The sequence below is a fragment of the Belonocnema kinseyi genome, chromosome 9, assembly GCF_010883055.1.
Source record: "Belonocnema kinseyi isolate 2016_QV_RU_SX_M_011 chromosome 9, B_treatae_v1, whole genome shotgun sequence".
Taxonomy (NCBI): Eukaryota; Metazoa; Arthropoda; class Insecta; order Hymenoptera; family Cynipidae; genus Belonocnema; species Belonocnema kinseyi.
In genome coordinates this window covers 49407370-49425909 of record NC_046665.1, presented here as the reverse complement: position 1 = coordinate 49425909, position 18540 = coordinate 49407370, and the positions used below count along the sequence as shown (strand labels likewise).

Below are 18540 nucleotides of genomic sequence, written 5' to 3'. Positions count from 1 at the left end.
CGAAAAATGCAAAACTGCGGCAAGTCTCCCCAGCGGCATCGCTCCCCCAAGAAAATTTGGTAAGGACTTCGAAAAATGGCAAAACTGCGGCAAGGCTCCCCAGCGGCAGCTCTCCCTCAAGAAAATGTTGTAAGGACTTCTAAAAATGGCAAAAGTGCGGCAAGTCTCCCCAGCAACATCTCTCCCCCAAGAAAATTTTGTAAAAACTTCTAAAAATGGCAAAAGCGCGGAAAGTCTTCCAAGCGACATCTCTCCCCAAAGAAAATGTTTTAAGGACTTCTAAAAATAGAAAAATTACGGCAAGTCTCCCAAGCGACATCTCTCCCCCAAGAAAATTTTCTAAGGACTTCTAAAAATGGCAAAAGTGCGGCAAGTCTCCCTAGCGGCATCTCTCCCTCAAGAAAATGTTGTAAGGACTTCTAAAAATGGCAAAAGTGCGGCAAGTCTTCCCATCGGTATCTATCCACCAAGAAAATTTTGTAAGGACTTCTTAAAATGGTAAAACTGCGGCAAGTCTCCCCAGCGGCATCTATCCGCCAAGAAAATTTCGTAAGGACCTCTAAAAATGGCAAAAGTGCAGCAAGTCTCTCCAGCGGCATCTTTTCCCCACGAAAATTTCCTAATAAGTCCTAAGGACGGTAAAACTACAGCTAGTCTCCCCAGCAGAATCTCTATCCCTATACAATTTTTTAACTACTTCCAAATACGAAAAATTGCGGCAAGTCAGTTTAAAAAAAATGCTGGGGAGACTTGCTGCATTTTTTCCATCTTTAAAACTACTTAGAAAATTTGTTGAGAGAGAGATGCCGCTGGGGAGACTTGCCGCAGTTTTGTCATTTTTAGAAGTTCTTACAAAATTTTCTTGGGGGAGAGATGCCACTAGGGAGACTTGGTGCAGTTTTTCCACCTTTGGAAGTACTTAACAAGTTTTTTCTGGAGAGAGATGCCACTGGGGAGGCTTGCCGCAGTTTTGCTATCTTTGAAACTACTTAGAAAACTGGTTGGGGGAGAGATGCCGTTGGAGAGACTTGCCGCAATTTTGTCATTTTTCGAAGTCATTACAATATTTTCTTGGTGGAGAGATGTCGCTGGGGAGTCTTCCCGCACTTTTGCACATTTTTAGAAGTCCTTACAAAATTTTCTCGTGGGAGAGATGCCACTGGGGAGACTTGCTGCAGTTATGTTATCTTTAAAACTACTCAGAAAATTTTGTTGGGGGAGAGATGCCGCTGGGGAGACTTGCCGCAGTTTTGTCATTTTTAGAAGTTCTTACAAAATTTTCTTGGGGGAGAGATGCCACTAGGGAGACTTGCTGCAGTTTTTCCACCTTTGGAAGTACTTAACAAGTTTTTTCGGGAGAGAGATGCCACTGGGGAGGCTTGTCGCAGTTTTGTCATTTTTAGAAGTTCTTACAAAATTTTCTTGGGGGAGAGATGCTGCTGGGCAGACTTGCCGCACTTTTGCCATTTTTAGAAGTCCTTACAAAATTTTCTTGGGGGAGAGATGCCGCTGGCGAGACTTGCCACACTTTTGCCATTTTTAGAAACTACTTATAAAATTTGTTGGGACAGATATGCCGCTGGGAACATTTGCTGCAGTTGTTCCACCTTTGGAAGTACTTAACAAATTTTTTCGGGAGAGAGATACCGCTGGGGAGGCTTGTCGTCGTTACGTCGTCTTTGGAAGTGCTTAAAAATATTTCTTGGGGGAGAGATGCCGCTGGGGAGACTTGCCGTTGATGAGAGATGCCGCGAATGTGACAATTAATCCTGGGAGACTTGCCGCACTTTTGCCAGTTTGATGTGGGTTGCAAAATTTTTCCCGAATGGGAGATGCCGCTGGGGAGTTTTGCCGCGGGCGAGAGATGCCGTAGGTATGACAATCAGTCGTGAGAGACTTGCCACACTTTTTCCACTTTGTTGTGGACTTAAACATTTTTCCACGGATGAGAGATGCCACTGGGGAGACTTTTCGCTGGCAGGAGATTCCGCAGGTCTGACAATTAGTCCCGGGAGGCTTTCCGCAGTTCAGTCATTTTCAATTGGGCATTAAACATTTTTTGGAAGGGAGAGATGCCACTGGAAGAATATTTACTGGTGAGAGATTCCGCAAAAATGTCAATTTCACAGTGGGAAATACCGCAAGGGAGAGAAGCCGCTGGGTTGAGATACTGCAGTTGTGACATGTCGCAGATGAGGCATGCCGTAGATATGACATGCCGCAGAGGTCACATGCCACAGATGTGACATGCCGCAGTTGTGACATATCGCAGATGAGACATTCCGCAGATGTGACAAGCCGCAGATGTGACATGCCTCAGATGTGACATGCCTCGGATGTTACATTCCGCAGATAGGACTTGCTGCAGAGAGACTTGCCGCATGTGACATGATATGAAAATTTATTGAATATTTATATTTTTTTCAAGGTTTGAACGGTCCTAACGATCTTCCAAACTGGTTTAAATTTTTCCTAAAATGGTATAATCTCTTCTTTAAAAAAAAAAAAACAAACAAATTTTATTTAAAATTGTCTAGATTCTTTCTTTCTCGGCTAATGAAGAAACGTAACCTTATGCATTAATTCAGCTACAAGCAGCTATTATTCAAAATAAGGTGGTGAAGTTTGAATTCATAATGATGTGCACAATGCTTTCCAATTTAATAAACGAAGTAAATGTTTCATCAAAATTACTTCAAGCAAAAAATATAGATTTAAGTCGTCCACTTAAAATCTCAAAAACTGCAAGGAAACATTCGAAAAAGTACAGACTTGAATATGAAAAGTGTAAAGAAGAGGCTACACAAATATCTCGAAATGGATTATTGAACCAGTCTTTGTAGAAAAACAGAGACCAAAGCGTAAGAAGCATTTGGATATTAGAGAAGAATTTTTAAAAATCAATGTCTTTAATCACACCTTAAGGTTTCTAAGGTCTAATTAGACATTATGAATACATAGTTGACAGAGAAATGGCAGATTCGATATCATGAGGATTTCACAAAAGAATTCCTCTTACAAGTCATCAACTTTATCCTATTTTTAAATAGTAACGGGTTCAATGAGACGTCAACAGTAAAAGATGTTTTCCGCACTTTACTCATTAAATACAGCTTCATCGAAAGCGATTTTTCAGAAGTAATCCCTTAAGATTGTATTTAACTCTGCATATTACAGTATAGCAACTTGCGAAAGGACTTTCAGCAAATTAAAAATGATAAAATCCTATTTACGGAATAGAATGCAAAAAGTCAATTCTTAAATCAATATTAATTTTTAAGTCAGAACTATGTATAATTTATGATATAAATTGCTTAAAATAAAATATAATTTTTAATATATTATAAAAAGAACTATGTGAGATATTTTATTTTTTAAAATGTATTTCAGCTACACTTATACGCTGATTGCTTTTTAATTTTATAAGAGGGGCCTCCAAAACCTTTCTGCGGCGGGACCTACACGGTTGTAATTACGCCACTGCTCACGCACTTGCTTTCCTATATAAAAAACTGAGTTCAAATATCGCAATTTGTACGAAGACAACTAGAAGCACATACTTCCTTCAAATTGTAAATTATTACAGATAGTTCAACTAACTACCCCCAATTTAAATCACTTCATTAACTTTATTAGAACTGAAAATAGTTCGGTCGCATATTTATTCACAAAAAACGAACAATTATTTATATTTTGCAAATTTTTCCACGGCAATCTGTTCAGAAATGTTTAAAGTACCACCATGAATTTTGTCAGATTGTTCATATCACTTTTTTAATGAAAAACTATGCTTCAAAGTCCACTTTTTTAAAAAGCTATCAAATTTTCTTACTTTTCATCAGATTTTCAGATCTGTAAGCTGCGAACAATTTTTTGGAATATTACTTTTCGGCTCATTAAAGTACAACATTTGCACCTTTAAAATGATACCTCTTTCATCAACCTACCGTTTTTTCTTCACGCACTTTTTCAACGTCAAAGCCAGAGGACTCGAATTTTCTCGCCAATAGTAGTTTTTCTGTTGGCCAGCAGGAATAGGCTAAAAGGCATATCGATGCAATTCAAACTTTTTGTTAGTAATTTGTAATGTAGATATAACCGGTTGTAATCGGACTCTCATCAAATGTATTTTGCATAAGGAGAAGATTGGCTTAAAATATAAAAAAGAAACAAGATGACCTATCGAATTATTTATCACTTTAAAAAAATCGATTTTAATAATAAATCATAATGAATACTATATAAATAACTATTTTGAAATCCATATTACCTATAATAGCAAATGTTTCAGTTCGTATATTAAATAACAAATCAAAGTTGTAAATAAAGTAATAAAGCGATTTCAGATCAAATTCCTGGAATCTTGATGTGCACTTTGGTCTGAGATGCAGAAATTTGAGGTATTCAAATTTAATAGTAAATTAATTTTAAAAAAATATATTTTTCTGCAATATTTGGGAAGGCTATAAAAGTAATTTGTTTTTTAAAAGGTAAGAGAAAATATTTTTATTCCTCTAGAAATTACTAAATTAATTTACAATAATTCTGAAAAATTATTACATTGCATAAAAATTATAAAATTATAATTACAAATTTGTTTTTTTCCTTTACATTGATTTTTTGTCGGTACCTAAACCAGCTCGATCAATAACGTATTTTTTGATAACAGCTTCCCATTTTTCTGGAAGTTTCGATGAATAGTGATCAGCAGTTTTGTCGAACATTATTTTTTGTTTTTCAGTGCATTTTCTGCACTGAGTTGCGAAAACCTCTGGTATAAAATCTGGAAGGACAAAAAGAATTTTAATTAATTATGAAAAAAAATTTTTATATAAATAAGAATTGTTTAAAAAACAAAAAATTAATTTAAAAAATAATTTAAATTTTCTAATTATTTTCAAATATTTAAACAATTCTTATTTTTCAATGATTTTTATTTGTTCAATTAATAAATAGAAGGTAGTTTTTTCTACGATTATTGAGAAAGCTAGTTATTGTCAAGAGTATTAATATTTGTTTAAACCACTTATTCCAATGACTATAAAAAATATTCTATTCTTCACAATTAATTGGGTATGTTTTAAAAAGTTATTTTGAAATTCTTTAATTAATTGATAATTGTGCATTTGTAAGTTTTGAAGAAAATTTTTAGAAAACTCTAATTCTTAACAAAGGTAATCAAATATATTCCATATTTTCATTGATTAGTTACATCATTAGATGTAACTACAATTGTTTAAACAATGTATCACTGTAAAAATTCAGTGATTTTTTTCAAAGCAGTAATATTCAATTGTTCATACTGGTATTTTTTCTTAAAATCAAACCACATTTTTCTTTAGGCATAATAAATTAATATTTCTATCAACAGTTATAAGTAAATAATTATCAATTGTTTCAAAGTTGATTAATGTCTGAAGAAAAAAATTTTAAACAAAATTAAACAAATAAGAGTTTGTTGAATGTAATATATAAATTTAATAAACGTGAATATTTAATAAAAACCGAAATAGTTTACCAATCTGAAAAAAAGAGTTTTCTTTCTCTTTTTCATGATGATAATTTTCATGGAAATAATAATTGTTAAAAAGTGGTTAAATGTCTTATTGTTATTCAAATAATTGTTTAAATAAATAAGAGTTTGTTTAAATGTAAAGTATAAATAAATAAAGTAAATAAATAACGTAAATATTCAATAATTATTCAAATAGTTTACTAAATTGAAAAAAAGGAGTTTTCTACCTCTTTTTCATCAATATTTGGAAGTAAATAACAATCAATTTTTTAAAGAGTTGGTACATGTCTTCAATGAAAAATATTGCTTCTAACAATATCTGATTGTGCTTGATCGCAAAAAAACGTACATTTAACAATTTTATTCCAAAAAAATTGTTTGAACACATAAAAGTTATTTAAATAAATCAGTATTTGTAAAAGAATCGGGGTAACATCTTAATGGTATAAATATTAGATAATGAGTAAAATTATTGACCAAATTTCTTTAAACTATAATTTTCAACATATTTTTTATATTGAAATTCAAAAATTTTTCAATTGAAATTCACAACTAGCAAAATTTTGAAAATTACAATTGAGAACGTTAAAAATTTAATAATTTCTCATGAGAACCTTATTACCACAGCATTAAAAAAATAGATTCGAATTGCAGGCCCTGACAGTTGGTCATTTGTAAGTAGAAAATTTTTAAAATCGATTCACTTCAAATTCAATTCTTAAAAGATGAATAATTTTATATTTAAAATGTTCAAAATGAATGTTTCTGAAGTTCAGAAAGATAAATTTGTTTTTAAATTTATTCATTTTTAAATATTTTAACAAATGTACAGCTTTTTCAAGTGGTTTAAAAATATTTCATGACATATCACAACATTTGTATGCGTTTCAATTGATTTCCAAGAATTTTTAGGAATTAAAAAGTAGTTTAAATTTTTTAGGGATTCACAAAGTATTTCAAAATATTATCAGAGTTTTTGAGAAATCTCTAAGAACAGGAATCTATTTTTAAATAATTTAAGGATTAATGAGTATTCAAAAATATTTCAATGGACTTTAAAAGATTTGTAAAGATTTAAAAGTTTTTGACGGGCTTCAAGATATCTCAGGAGAAATCACAACATTTTTAAAGGTTTCAATGGATTTCCAAGAATTTCTAGAAATTTAAAAGTAGTATTAAAAAATTCAGGAGTATTACAAAACATTTTTAAATAATTTAAGAGATTTCAGAGAACTTCTAAGGGCAATCTACATTTTTCAAAAAATATTTCACAAAATATCCCGAGTCGAAATATAGGCCTTACTTTGACGCTCCAAGTGGAAGTATTGTACCTACTTTGCGGCTATTTATTCTACTAGCTCCTACGTAGCCACTCCTAAAGATATTTTCATTCTATTTTGCTTCTGTATAAGCTTCAGCCCCTACATTGAAGGTCTTATCTCTATATTCCTGAGTTTTACTTATGTCTCGTTTAAAGCTGCATATTCTCCGTAGAATTTTTAAATTTTCTTTTAACGCTCTTAAATTTTAACGCACAAAATATGTGCCCTCCTAGCATCTACGTCTGCGCCCTCGTTACAGATACGTTGTTGTTTACTCTAAAATTCCAACACCAGAGTTTGTGAAAACAACAGTTTAATTCGTTTTAAATAATAAATATTAAGGTGATAACATCGAAATGGTTTTAACACGAGAAGAAACGTCAAAACAAAAAGGTAAGAAAGATTCAAATCTTTTGTATTGAGTTTTTTCTGTACCACAAAAAATAACTCCAAATTAGTTACCACACATTCTGAAGAAATAGATTTTCCTTTCATACAATTTTCTTTTGACTTGAAGAATCACGAAATTGCATGATTTCAGATTAAAAATTTAGAAAATAGGGCAAGGTCAAAACCTTAAAAATTGAATATTATAAGATTAGATCATTAAAAATAATTTATACTTAAAAGCGTTCAAAACTAAATAATTAACAATTGCAAACTTTTGAATTTGAACAATTATAAATTCAAAGCGATCAAGATTTGACAATTTAATATTGAAAAATAAATTGAAACTTTCAAAGTTGAAGCTTCTGAAATTCTAGAATTTAAAATTGTTATTACAGAACATAATTATAATTTGAACTACAAGATAATTAGGCGAATTGTTATAAAATCAATGATTGAATTGAATTATACTAAACAAACTTTTAAACTAAATAATAATTTTAAATGGGAAATATTAAAGATGAAAAAAATTGTACTCCAGAACCTTGAAACTTAAAGTTTTTGAACTTCATTTTAAACTGACAAAATTTATATTCACAAAAAATTGTGATATCGAAACTTTTTTATGATCAAAGCCTTTAAAATTTCAATGATTTGTTTTATATTCAAATCACATAAAACATAATAATTTTTAAATTTATAATTAAACTTTCCCAATGTTTCTTTAAAATGTAATATTCTTAAACCAATTTATTTCTATATGCCGACGGGTCAATCACTTCAATCTTCCTGATACATTCACTAAATATTGCCATACACATATTCTTTCAATATTCTTGGTATTCTTGATATTCTGTATAATATTAAATATTCTTGATATTCCAAAATATTCCGAAATATCCGGAAATATTCACAAATATTCTGAAATATTCCTGAATTTCCCTTCGCGCTCTACCACTTTTTAAAGATTCCAAATTAACTTTGAAAAAGTCAAGAAATTTCAAAAGAGTTTATGTATTATTGTGTAATTACGAAATATGTTCAAGTGTTTAAAAGGATTTTAATGAATTTCGAAATAATTTAACGGGAATTAAAAATTCTTTTAAATTAAATAAGATTTAATTTAAAAATATGTTTATGTATTTAAAGAGATTTTAAGGAGTTTCAAGGGATTTAACGGGAATTATTTGATTGAAAGAAAATTTTAAGTTTATAATCGAATTTCGAAAGATTTCGAATTATTTAAAAGAGTTCACGATATTTTAAATGAATTTAAGGGATTTTAAGTAATTTTGAACAATTTTTAATGAATTTCTTCAAAGTCCGTTCAATCTTTTGAAATCCTCGGAAATTTGTGGGAATCCTTTAAAATCTATTAAATTTCTAAAAATATATGTTAAATTTTTTTTAATCTTTTAAAATATCTTGAAATACTTTGTATTTAGTTTAAATCTGGTTTAAGCACATAAAATATACAATCACAATTTGTAATATTTCTAAAATCTAAAATCTTATTACATACATTATTATAAGCGTAGCAATATTTTTCACAGAATGGGTCACAAAAATTTGCAGACGGCTTTGCGCAGCTGCAGGTTATATTTCAGATTTTTGTTTCATACTTCAAGCTATAGGCTAGTCGAGAGGCTTTAGGCGTTAGGCATGCGAAACTGATAGGGTGATTGTATAATAGTTCAATAATTCTGTGCTTAAACATGTAAACAAATATTATAGTATAATATTAATAATATAATAATACAGAAGATTAATTTTTTGTGGCGAAAAGTCGGTTATCATTTTATATAAATGTTCTCTACAGTTTCGGAACTAGTTCAACGCAATGTAAAACAAAGAAGATTTTAACTTTTATTAAACTACCCAGCGTATCCTCTACTATAGGATTAGTTCTATAAAATTTAATGGATATTTTTTTCCGTGTGCAAAATAACTTGAAACATTACGCAAATGTCACTAAGTCTTCTTCTTGCTCTGCTTTACAACCTTAGCCCCTACAAATATTAGCGTGAAGAGTGTTAAAGTAGGGCCTATATTTCGACTAGGGAAGTCCCCAAAAAATCTTTTAAAATCAGTTAAAATCCTTTTAAATATCGTGAAATATGTCATCGAAATCCATTTAAAAATCTTAGAATGTGCTAAAGGAACCTGAAAATTCTTTAAAAACTTTGTATATTTTTTTTAAATTCTGTGAAATCTTTTGAAATCTATTTTAAACTGTGAACATTTTTAAACATTCTTTGAGATTACCTGAAATCTTTGAATACCTTGAAATCACTTGAACACTTTAAAATTGCATAAAAATAACTGCAAATCTCTTAAAATCAGCTAAAATCCTTTTAAATACCGTAAAATAGTTGAAACTCATTTAAATCTGTCAGAATTAGTTAAAATCCCATTAAAATCTTTTGAAATACTTGAAATTATTTGAAAGCTTTAAAATTCTATGAAAATACCTTAAAATCTCTTAAAATCAGTTAAAATCGCTGACATTCCATTAAATATTTCAAAATATTACGATAATCCCTGAAATCTTTGAAATATCTTTAAAAATAAATTGAAATCTTATGAAACACTCGAAAATCTGTGACTACCCATTGGACTCAAAACTATGAAAGTCCCAAGAACGTCTTTGGGACGTTCCTAGGACGTCCTATGTCAGGTCAATCAACGTCTCTAGGACGTCAATGTCCTAAAGATGACCTAAAGACAAGTGCATCCCTAGGATGACCAAAAGATATGTTATAAAAGACTTTTTAGTGATGTCCCAAAGACGTCCCTAGAATATCCTTAATTTTTTTGCCCACTAGGTATACTTTGGATTGTTTTTAAATTTCTTAAAATCCTTTCATACCTTTTCAATTCTCTTGAAAGCACTTAAATCCCATAAAATTCCCCGAGAATCTCTTAAAATCAGTTAAAAGAAAAATTTGGTTTTAAAGCAAAAATTTTTGAAGGAAAACGATCACTTTTTTAAATAGTTTAACTCATGCGAATCAAATTTCGACTTATATTTTTAATAATATTTTCGGCATATATAAAAAAATTATCACATTGAAATATAAGTTTATTGAAATTCCGGAAATTATTTCGAAATATTACGAGATCCCTTAAAAATTATAAATCCTTTAAAAATTAATTAAAATCTTGTAAAATCCTGTAAAATTCTTTTAAATCCTGTAAAATCATCAAATCCAATTTAAATTTCTGAAAATGTGTTAAAATCTCCCTGAAATTCTTCAAAGTCTGCAAATCTTTTGAAATCATTAAAATACGATTGAAAGCTTTAAAAATGATTTCAATCTTCCGAAATCCTCGAAAATCTGTAGTTATACTTTGGGACATTTTTAAATCACCTAAATCCGTTTAAATCCTAAAAAAATGATAGAAACTCATATAAATCTCTTAAAATGTGTGAAAATATCTTTAAAATCCTTGAAAATATTTAAAAATTTTTTGAAATCACGTAAAATATTTTTAAATCTTATAAAAATCCCTTCAAATTCCTCTAAATCTTTGACATCCTATCAAAATATTTTCATACTCTCCAAAACTCGTGAAAATACTTCGGTTTCTCTAGAAATCTTTCGAAATAACGTGATTTTTTATTTAATTTTTAAATCTCTTAAAAAATTTGTAAATGCTGTGAATATTCCTCTGTATGCTATGAATACTTTGTACATCGTACATAATTCTTTAAAATGCATGTACATTTTTGAAATTCCATTAAATCTATTAAAATCCTTGTAATTCCTTCAAATCTAAAAAATTCCATAAAAATTCCCTCAAATCTCTCAAATTTTTGTTAAAATCCTTGGATTCCATAAAATTTGCATCTACAAATTAATACTCATGTAATGAGCTTTCATTGAAAACATTACGAAACTGAAATCTCTTATAAAAATTCAAAGAAGGCTTCCATTTTTATAAGAATTGTATACTTGGTACTTAAAATATGGAAATATAGTAATTATAAAAGCAAAAAAATAATTTACAAATTTCCATACCTCTAAAGAATTTTTGATCTGCCGTTATACATGGTCCAAGATCCATAAAACATTTATAGTAAGTATCTGCCATTCGTGGATTTGCCAAAATCTCATCAACGTCTATGTAGTCATATTTGTCAGAATAAGTATCTTTTGTTTCTTCAGTCACCACATAAGAAAAAATAGTGAATAGTAGAAAATAAAATGAAGCGATTTTGAACATTTTGGAAAATCTCACTGCAGATCACCGTGAAACTGACTGAGGTCATATTTTTCTTCACCTTTATATAGATCTTACTCTGAGCAAGTGAGTTATGATTATCTGAAACGTCACAGTTTCAATAGTCAGCAATTAATTATACATGTGCAAAAACCATTTGCTATATTTCAACACGAGCTGCAAGTTTCTTCCGAATGTTTTACAGTTTTTTCCTCTAATGACTAATGAGGCGAATGGCAAGTATGAATTAAACCTTTTTTTCTTACAGAATAGCTTCAATTTAGGAATTAGGTTAAAAAAATGTGCTAAATAATGGCAATTTTTTATTCAATATTACGTCTTGCTATTCTATCTCCCTGCTGGAAGTAGAAACCCAGTAGGCACAAGCGTTAAAGAACATCTTTAGAACGTCATAAAAATGTTCTAAGTCAGTCCATATAACGTTTCATAAACATACAATGTTCCAGAGACGTTTCAAAGACGTAATTGGAACATAAAACGTTTTAAGAATATTATTTGGCCTGACTTAGGACAGTTTTTAAAACGTTCGAATGACGTGTTTTGACTTGTACGTTCAAAAAACGTTTTTAGGACGTTCCAATTACGTTCTAAAATGTTGTGCCCACTGGGAAGATTGAAAATGATAGAAATTGAAGGATAGGAAAATATAGAATTTTTCTATTTTTTCTTAATGGGTGACCTTGGATTCCTAAAACGCTATCTTCTCCTATCCCTAATCTGGATATTTTTCTGTTTCTTTCTTTACATTTCAGTGAAGGAAAATTTTTTTCTATCCCTTAGTCTCCCTTATAGAAATAATCAATTGAGATCGGTAAGAAACGATAGAACTAATATCTTAATCCCAGATGAAAATTCCTGTGCAGTAGGGCATATCGCAAAAAAGTTGTCACTCAAATAATTTAATTTTACACAAAATCAAAATAAGCTGAGCAATATTTTTTGATTCCTAATAATAAAACATGCTACCGTCTTGCTGTTATCCAAACATCAAATCGGATTTCAAATTGAAATGTGTAATTACGCTGCTATTCCGACTAAAGACCACAAAAAACAATGCATTTCTTCAAATTTGAACAACAATTTTTTTTTGTGAGACTTGAATTATTAATAACATAAGTTTAAAGCTAGTCGATTTATACATGTGTAGAGATAACTCAATTAAAATATTTTTCACGCTCCCTTATTGATTAAGTTTCAAAAAATCGAAATACGTCAACTTTTCCGCTATTATCTTAAAATCACAGTAAATTTTTCGACTATTTAAGGGTAAAATGTGTGATATAGATTGGAAGGAATGTATTTTCAAAATGTTGCAACAATAATATAAAAGGAATTTTGACATTAAAATAATTTGTATAGTCTTTCAATTATAAGAAATTAATTAAAAGTGATATATTCCACTTTATTCGACAACAAAACTAATTTTCGGTATATAAATTATGAACAAAATTTTTCGAAGCAAGTCCATTTGTAACTTCATAGCAAAAAATGGTTTAAATATTTTTTCCCTATTTAAGTGACCTTGAAATTTCATAAATCGACCAGAATATCGTACAGGTTGAAAAAAGCATAATGTAATTTTTTCGCTATTTTCTTAAAATTATATCACTTATCAATCATGTTACCATCATATGAGTATCATATATTTCTTTAGATATATGCTGAATAAAATAAAATGAGGGACATGATAACAAGCTAATATATGCTCCGACTATTTTTGTATTTGATTTTATTCCGAATAAATTTTAAGTAATATGTAATACACACTCATATGATGGTCACATGGTCGATGGAAGTGATATATAGTAATGCTAAGAAATTAGCAAAGAATTTGATTCCGGATGATTTTTTTAAATGATTAGCATCATTCTGGTCAGATGAGAATGATTTAAATTACTTTCTCATTATACAGTTATAAATCTAGGTACACTCAAAAACATTTCTCTCTCTCTCTCTCTTTATATATATATATATATATTTATTAGTGTTGCAACATTTTGCATATACATTTGCATTAATGTATATCACACATTATATGCTCAAATAGTCGATAAACTTACTGACACTAACAAAATAGCGAAAAAGTCGACTTTTTTTCAATTTTTTAACACTTTAAAGTCAACTTAGGGAGAGTAAAAATATTTTAATATATCTACGATGCGGAAACAGAAGGAATTTTTTTTTATGAAACTTTAGAAAAATATGTTTGACTCCCAACAGAAAAATTTCATTGTATTAGAACTTCGCGCAAACTTTTTGTTTTTTTCGATACGCCTTACTGTAAGGGAAATACGTGGGATTCTTGACATGCTCCTGCACACGACCTGTAAATATAATCTTCACGGTACCCGCACATGAATTTGGCGAAGGAAACTGCACGTGATCCTGCAAAGAAACCTATATGCAAGCTATCATTTAAATGACCCTGTACAGGTTCCTTCGCAGAATGATTTTAGGCGTGGATTCATTTACATGCTATGGTAACGGGATATCACGTTCTGTTCCTCCTAGCGCAAGCCCAGTACGTCCACATGCCAAAGTTGGGATCACTGCAAGTACCTATACTCGGTTATTGAAATGTTCCTTGTCGGTTCAGGTCCCATTGCAGGATCGTGTAAAGTTTCCTTCGCCAAATTTTTACACAAGAACCGTCAAGATTTCCTGTGAAGGGTCGTGTGCAGGATCGTGTCCAGGAACATGTCCTGCAGCCTCCGAGGTTCCTATGCCGGATTTTTTTGCTGGGATCGTTCCATATCGTATTTCTTAATTGTTCCAACAAAATTGACAACGAAAGATCATTTTAAAAAGTATATATTAAGGAACAAAGTAAATAAACCTTTTGTAAAGAATTGTTACCAGATGAAAGTGGTGCTATGATAAAATATGCGCTAATAGTTTTTTATGTTGAAAATATCAAATGAGATTCAAGATAAAAATTAATAAATTGATTTTATACGATTAAAAGAAGTAAAATTGTTATTTTTGATTACACGTTCTGGAATTTTTTATTGTAGTCAAAATTCTCTAAATGGATATAATTTTTCAAATCTATTGAAATAAAAAAAAGTAATCGAAAATTTAAAGAACTTTTTACTTCATAAAAGCGATTAAAGTGCTATTTTATTATATAAAAAAATGTCAGGCTGTTATTAATTAAATAAATTTAAACAAAACGTACATTTACCTTAAAACAAGAAATTTATTAATTGAACTTTGTAGATTTTCAGTTTATTGAAATAGACGTGAATTTTAATTAACAAAGAGATAGAATTGGATTCATTTTATCTATCTCTTTTTATCATAAAGATTCAAGACTATTTGAAAATATAGGATCTCTATCTTTTTACTTCCAGCATGGAGGTCTAAAAACAAGTGATTTAACAGCATGTCTCGAAAATCTCGCAACCATTGTCGTTAAAAACATGATTCGCTTTTAATGAATTAAAGTTGTTTTATATCAATTTGAAATATTAAATTTAGACGTAATTCCTTTAAATAATGATTGGTAAAAGATTTGTTATTTTTATGTATTCTTGCACAGTTAAATAAAAAATATCTAATTATCTGAAAATTATTGAAAATTTCGTCTACGTTTTATGTTAGTGTTTGCCACTGGAAATTAGAATTTCTAAAGAAGAATTTTAATATAAAATCGTAAATTAAAAAAAAACTAACTTTACACCAATTTTAGGTTAGGTTAGCTTTTTCACAGGAAATTGGCATTTAAAATAAAATTCATTAAACAAAAATCATCAACAAAAGTCCCTATTAAGGACAATTTTTGGTTAAGTTATTTAGTATTTTACAATATAAATAGGTTCTTTTTAACACAAATGATTAGATTACAAATAAAAATTACGAATTTCGAATAATTTTAGGTTACATATGTTTTATTCGCCGGCAAATTAGTTTTATTATAATGAAAAATTATTAGATTTCAAAGATATACTATTTTTGAACATCTTTCGATTTTTGATTATATATGCATTCTTGCCAGAAATAGACATTTAATATTGCTTAAACCCCAAAATTAGAAATACTAAGTTAAAAATACCAATTTTTCTTAGGAAATTTGTATTTTTAATAAGAAGTTATTAGGTATATTTTAAATGCTATTCACAGTGTTTCAACAATTTTATATCCAACGACTTTTGTTTGAAATAGTAAAATTTACAATAATTACAATTTTCAAATTAAGATGTTTTTTTTTTCAGAAATGGACATTTTCATTCAAATATCATTTCATTTAAAAGAAGATTCACAATTTAAAAAAAAATTTGATTATGTTATTGTTTTTCGTCAGAATTTCGTATTTTTAATGCAATCATTTAAAATACCCTAAAACATTTCACATCCTTTAAAATCTTTTGAAAATACGCTAAATTTTTGAGAACCCTTGAAATTCCTTATAGGATCTTTAAAAATGCCTCGAAATATTTTAAACCCTTTAACTTCCTTTGGAATTATGGGAATCTAATGAAAATTCCTTAAAATTGTTTAAAATACCCAAAAATATTTAAAACCCCCTAAAATTTGTTGAAAACAGTTTGAAATTTTTAAATCGCTTGAAAGTTCCTTAGAATACTTAAAAATACTAAAAAATATTTCAAATCACTTGAAATCCTTTTAAATCCTTTAAATCTATTGAAAATTCCTTGGAGTCTTTTAAAACAGTTTAAAATATTTCAATAAAAAAAGAAAGTGATGTATTTTAAGAAACTTTTTTTTTATTTTGGCAGGAATTAAACAAAATTGAGGAAAACTTTGAGTCATTTTAAAAGATTTAGACAACGCTTAGAAGTTTTCAAAGCATTCGAGGATAATTTCAGTCTTGACAAAATTTCCAAAACTTTAGAACAGAATGTATATTATCAAAGATTTTCAAAACAAAGAAGCTTTGAAGAATTTTGTAAGGTTTTAGGAAAATACATTTTCTTAGGATCGCTAAGAAAATTTCAAATCATTTACAGGTGTAGGTTCGAAACCCCGTAGCAGTAGAAATTTTACTTCGGATATACTATTTAAAAATGTATTTCTTCTAAGCTGCACCATTAACACTTATAGATAAAATACTCGCAATTGTAATTATTATTTATTTTTTCAATAACTTTGTTCTTATATCTTTGGAGTATAGCAATAGTGGGTATTAAGATGTAACAGAAAGTTTTAAACTTACACTTTTGTAATTATAAATAATATTCGGATGATACGTAGTTGTATGATGATAACTAGATTTTCCCAAAAACAATTGAATGATTGTTATCATAGTACTGAGACTCTGAAAATTTTTACTTGGCCGATTCTGCGCCAATGCCAGAGATGTATTTCAGCCTTGAAACAGCCATCCTCAGGTACTTTAGCCGAATCAGAAGAGACAACATAAACTGAGGATATCAAAAGATCCAGATCAAAAGTTGATGACGAAAGTATAAATTATTATTGCGGCAACCTGGAGATTTCACCTAATGGTATATCTGAAAAAATAATATTAATTACGATGAGACTAATTTTACACATGATTCTGGAAGCACACATATCGTCAGAAGAGGTTTCCGACATGCATAAAGAATTATTGATTTATTTCAATTTTCCATAAGCGTCATGTTCGCAGTATCTGGAATTGCTAAACTTCGTCCTCCTTATAATGTGTATAAATCAAATCATCTCTATCCTACAATCTTACAGGAGGAGGAAATGAAGAAGCTCATTACAACCAAAATAAAAGTGGATGGTTTGATATGGAAATCTTTGAAGACTGGTTTTTAAAAGTATGACTACCATTTCTCAAGAAATTACCAGAACAACAAACTGCGTAATTGGTGATGATTTAGGTAGTCAGGCAAATTCAACGCATTTTACTCAATCATTGGATATCTGCGTATTTCGGCAGTTGAAGAAAAATTGGAAAGAGGTTTTAAATTATTGGAAAATTAAGAACCGTCGGTCAATTCCAAAACAGTTTTTCCATAACTGTTAAAAACTGTCATTAAACGAGTTGGGGATAAGATGACTCAACATTCAATCTCAGCCTAGATAAAAATATATTGGAACTAAGCCCGCATGGTGTATTCACGATTTGCAGAATGATCGATACGTCGAGATGGAGAAAATGCTGACTTATGTGACCTCATATGCGTCGCATATGCAGCGCACGTCGTATCGGCATGCGCGTATCGGCAAACCGTCCACACATATTTACAATGATTCAAAACATTTTTTATTAATTGAAGGGCTGGATCGAAAATGGGTACATAAGTATGTGTCCTTATACGATCCAGCTTCTCAATTATTATTTAATCAACTCAGTTTTCGGAACAATATTGAAAAAAAATAATATTAACACATTATGCAATATATTTTATTTTGTTACTGCCAGTTAAATAAAAGAATTTTCATCCAATCGTTAACGTAATTTCAAATATCATCCGATTTTATGCAAAGCTACCCAGGTGCGAAATTCGGTCGGATGTCAGAGCTTGACCATCGACCTAAAGTCGGCCCTGTTATAGTAGAAGATTTACGGTAACCAGAGTTGGGCCGAGTAAGATGTTTTCAAGCTGCCATGGTCGGACCGACGTTGGCGACGGACGTCGGCGGCGAGCGAAAAGCCGACCGTCAGCCCAATTCTGGCCCAACTATGGTACGACAATCGAATAAATTGTGGCAGATTAGTCGTTACGATCACAATAATGCGGTTGGTCCGACTCTGGATACAGCAGTCGGAAGTCCCCTTGATGCACCCGATGGTCGGTCAAACATTGGCCCGAGTATGAGCAGACCGTCGGATAAACTCTGGTTGATTGTTACAAAAAGACCGTGAAACTGCAGCCGGCCCAACTGTGGTCAAGAGTTGGTCTGTCAGCTGACGTCACATGTGCCCGTAACATTGGGTGCAAATAACCTACTTCATTTCGATAGATTTGCTTTCGGCCGCAGTTGATCTGCTCGTATTATTGGGAGGTCGGATTGGTGTGTTACTCGTAGAAATATATAAATATTCAAAATAAACCATTAAAAATTCTTAACCAAAAATAGAGACGTTTAAGGGTAAATATTTATTATTTAGATATC

The 18540-nt window shown here is 30.2% G+C and overlaps 1 protein-coding gene across 1 annotated transcript in view; it reads right to left on the bottom strand.

Moving 5' to 3' along the window:
* LOC117180533 overlaps positions 1-11499 on the bottom strand; it is a 23370-nt gene extending 11871 nt beyond the window's left edge. The window contains exons 1-3 of the mRNA XM_033373030.1: positions 11247-11499; positions 4611-4783; positions 3948-4039 (exon numbers count right to left, since the gene is read on the bottom strand). Of these exons, the coding sequence (XP_033228921.1) occupies positions 3948-4039; positions 4611-4783; positions 11247-11451 (470 nt within the window). The 5' untranslated portion in view covers positions 11452-11499. The remainder of the gene's footprint in view (positions 1-3947; positions 4040-4610; positions 4784-11246) is intronic.
* Between the last annotated feature and the right edge of the window lie 7041 nt (positions 11500-18540).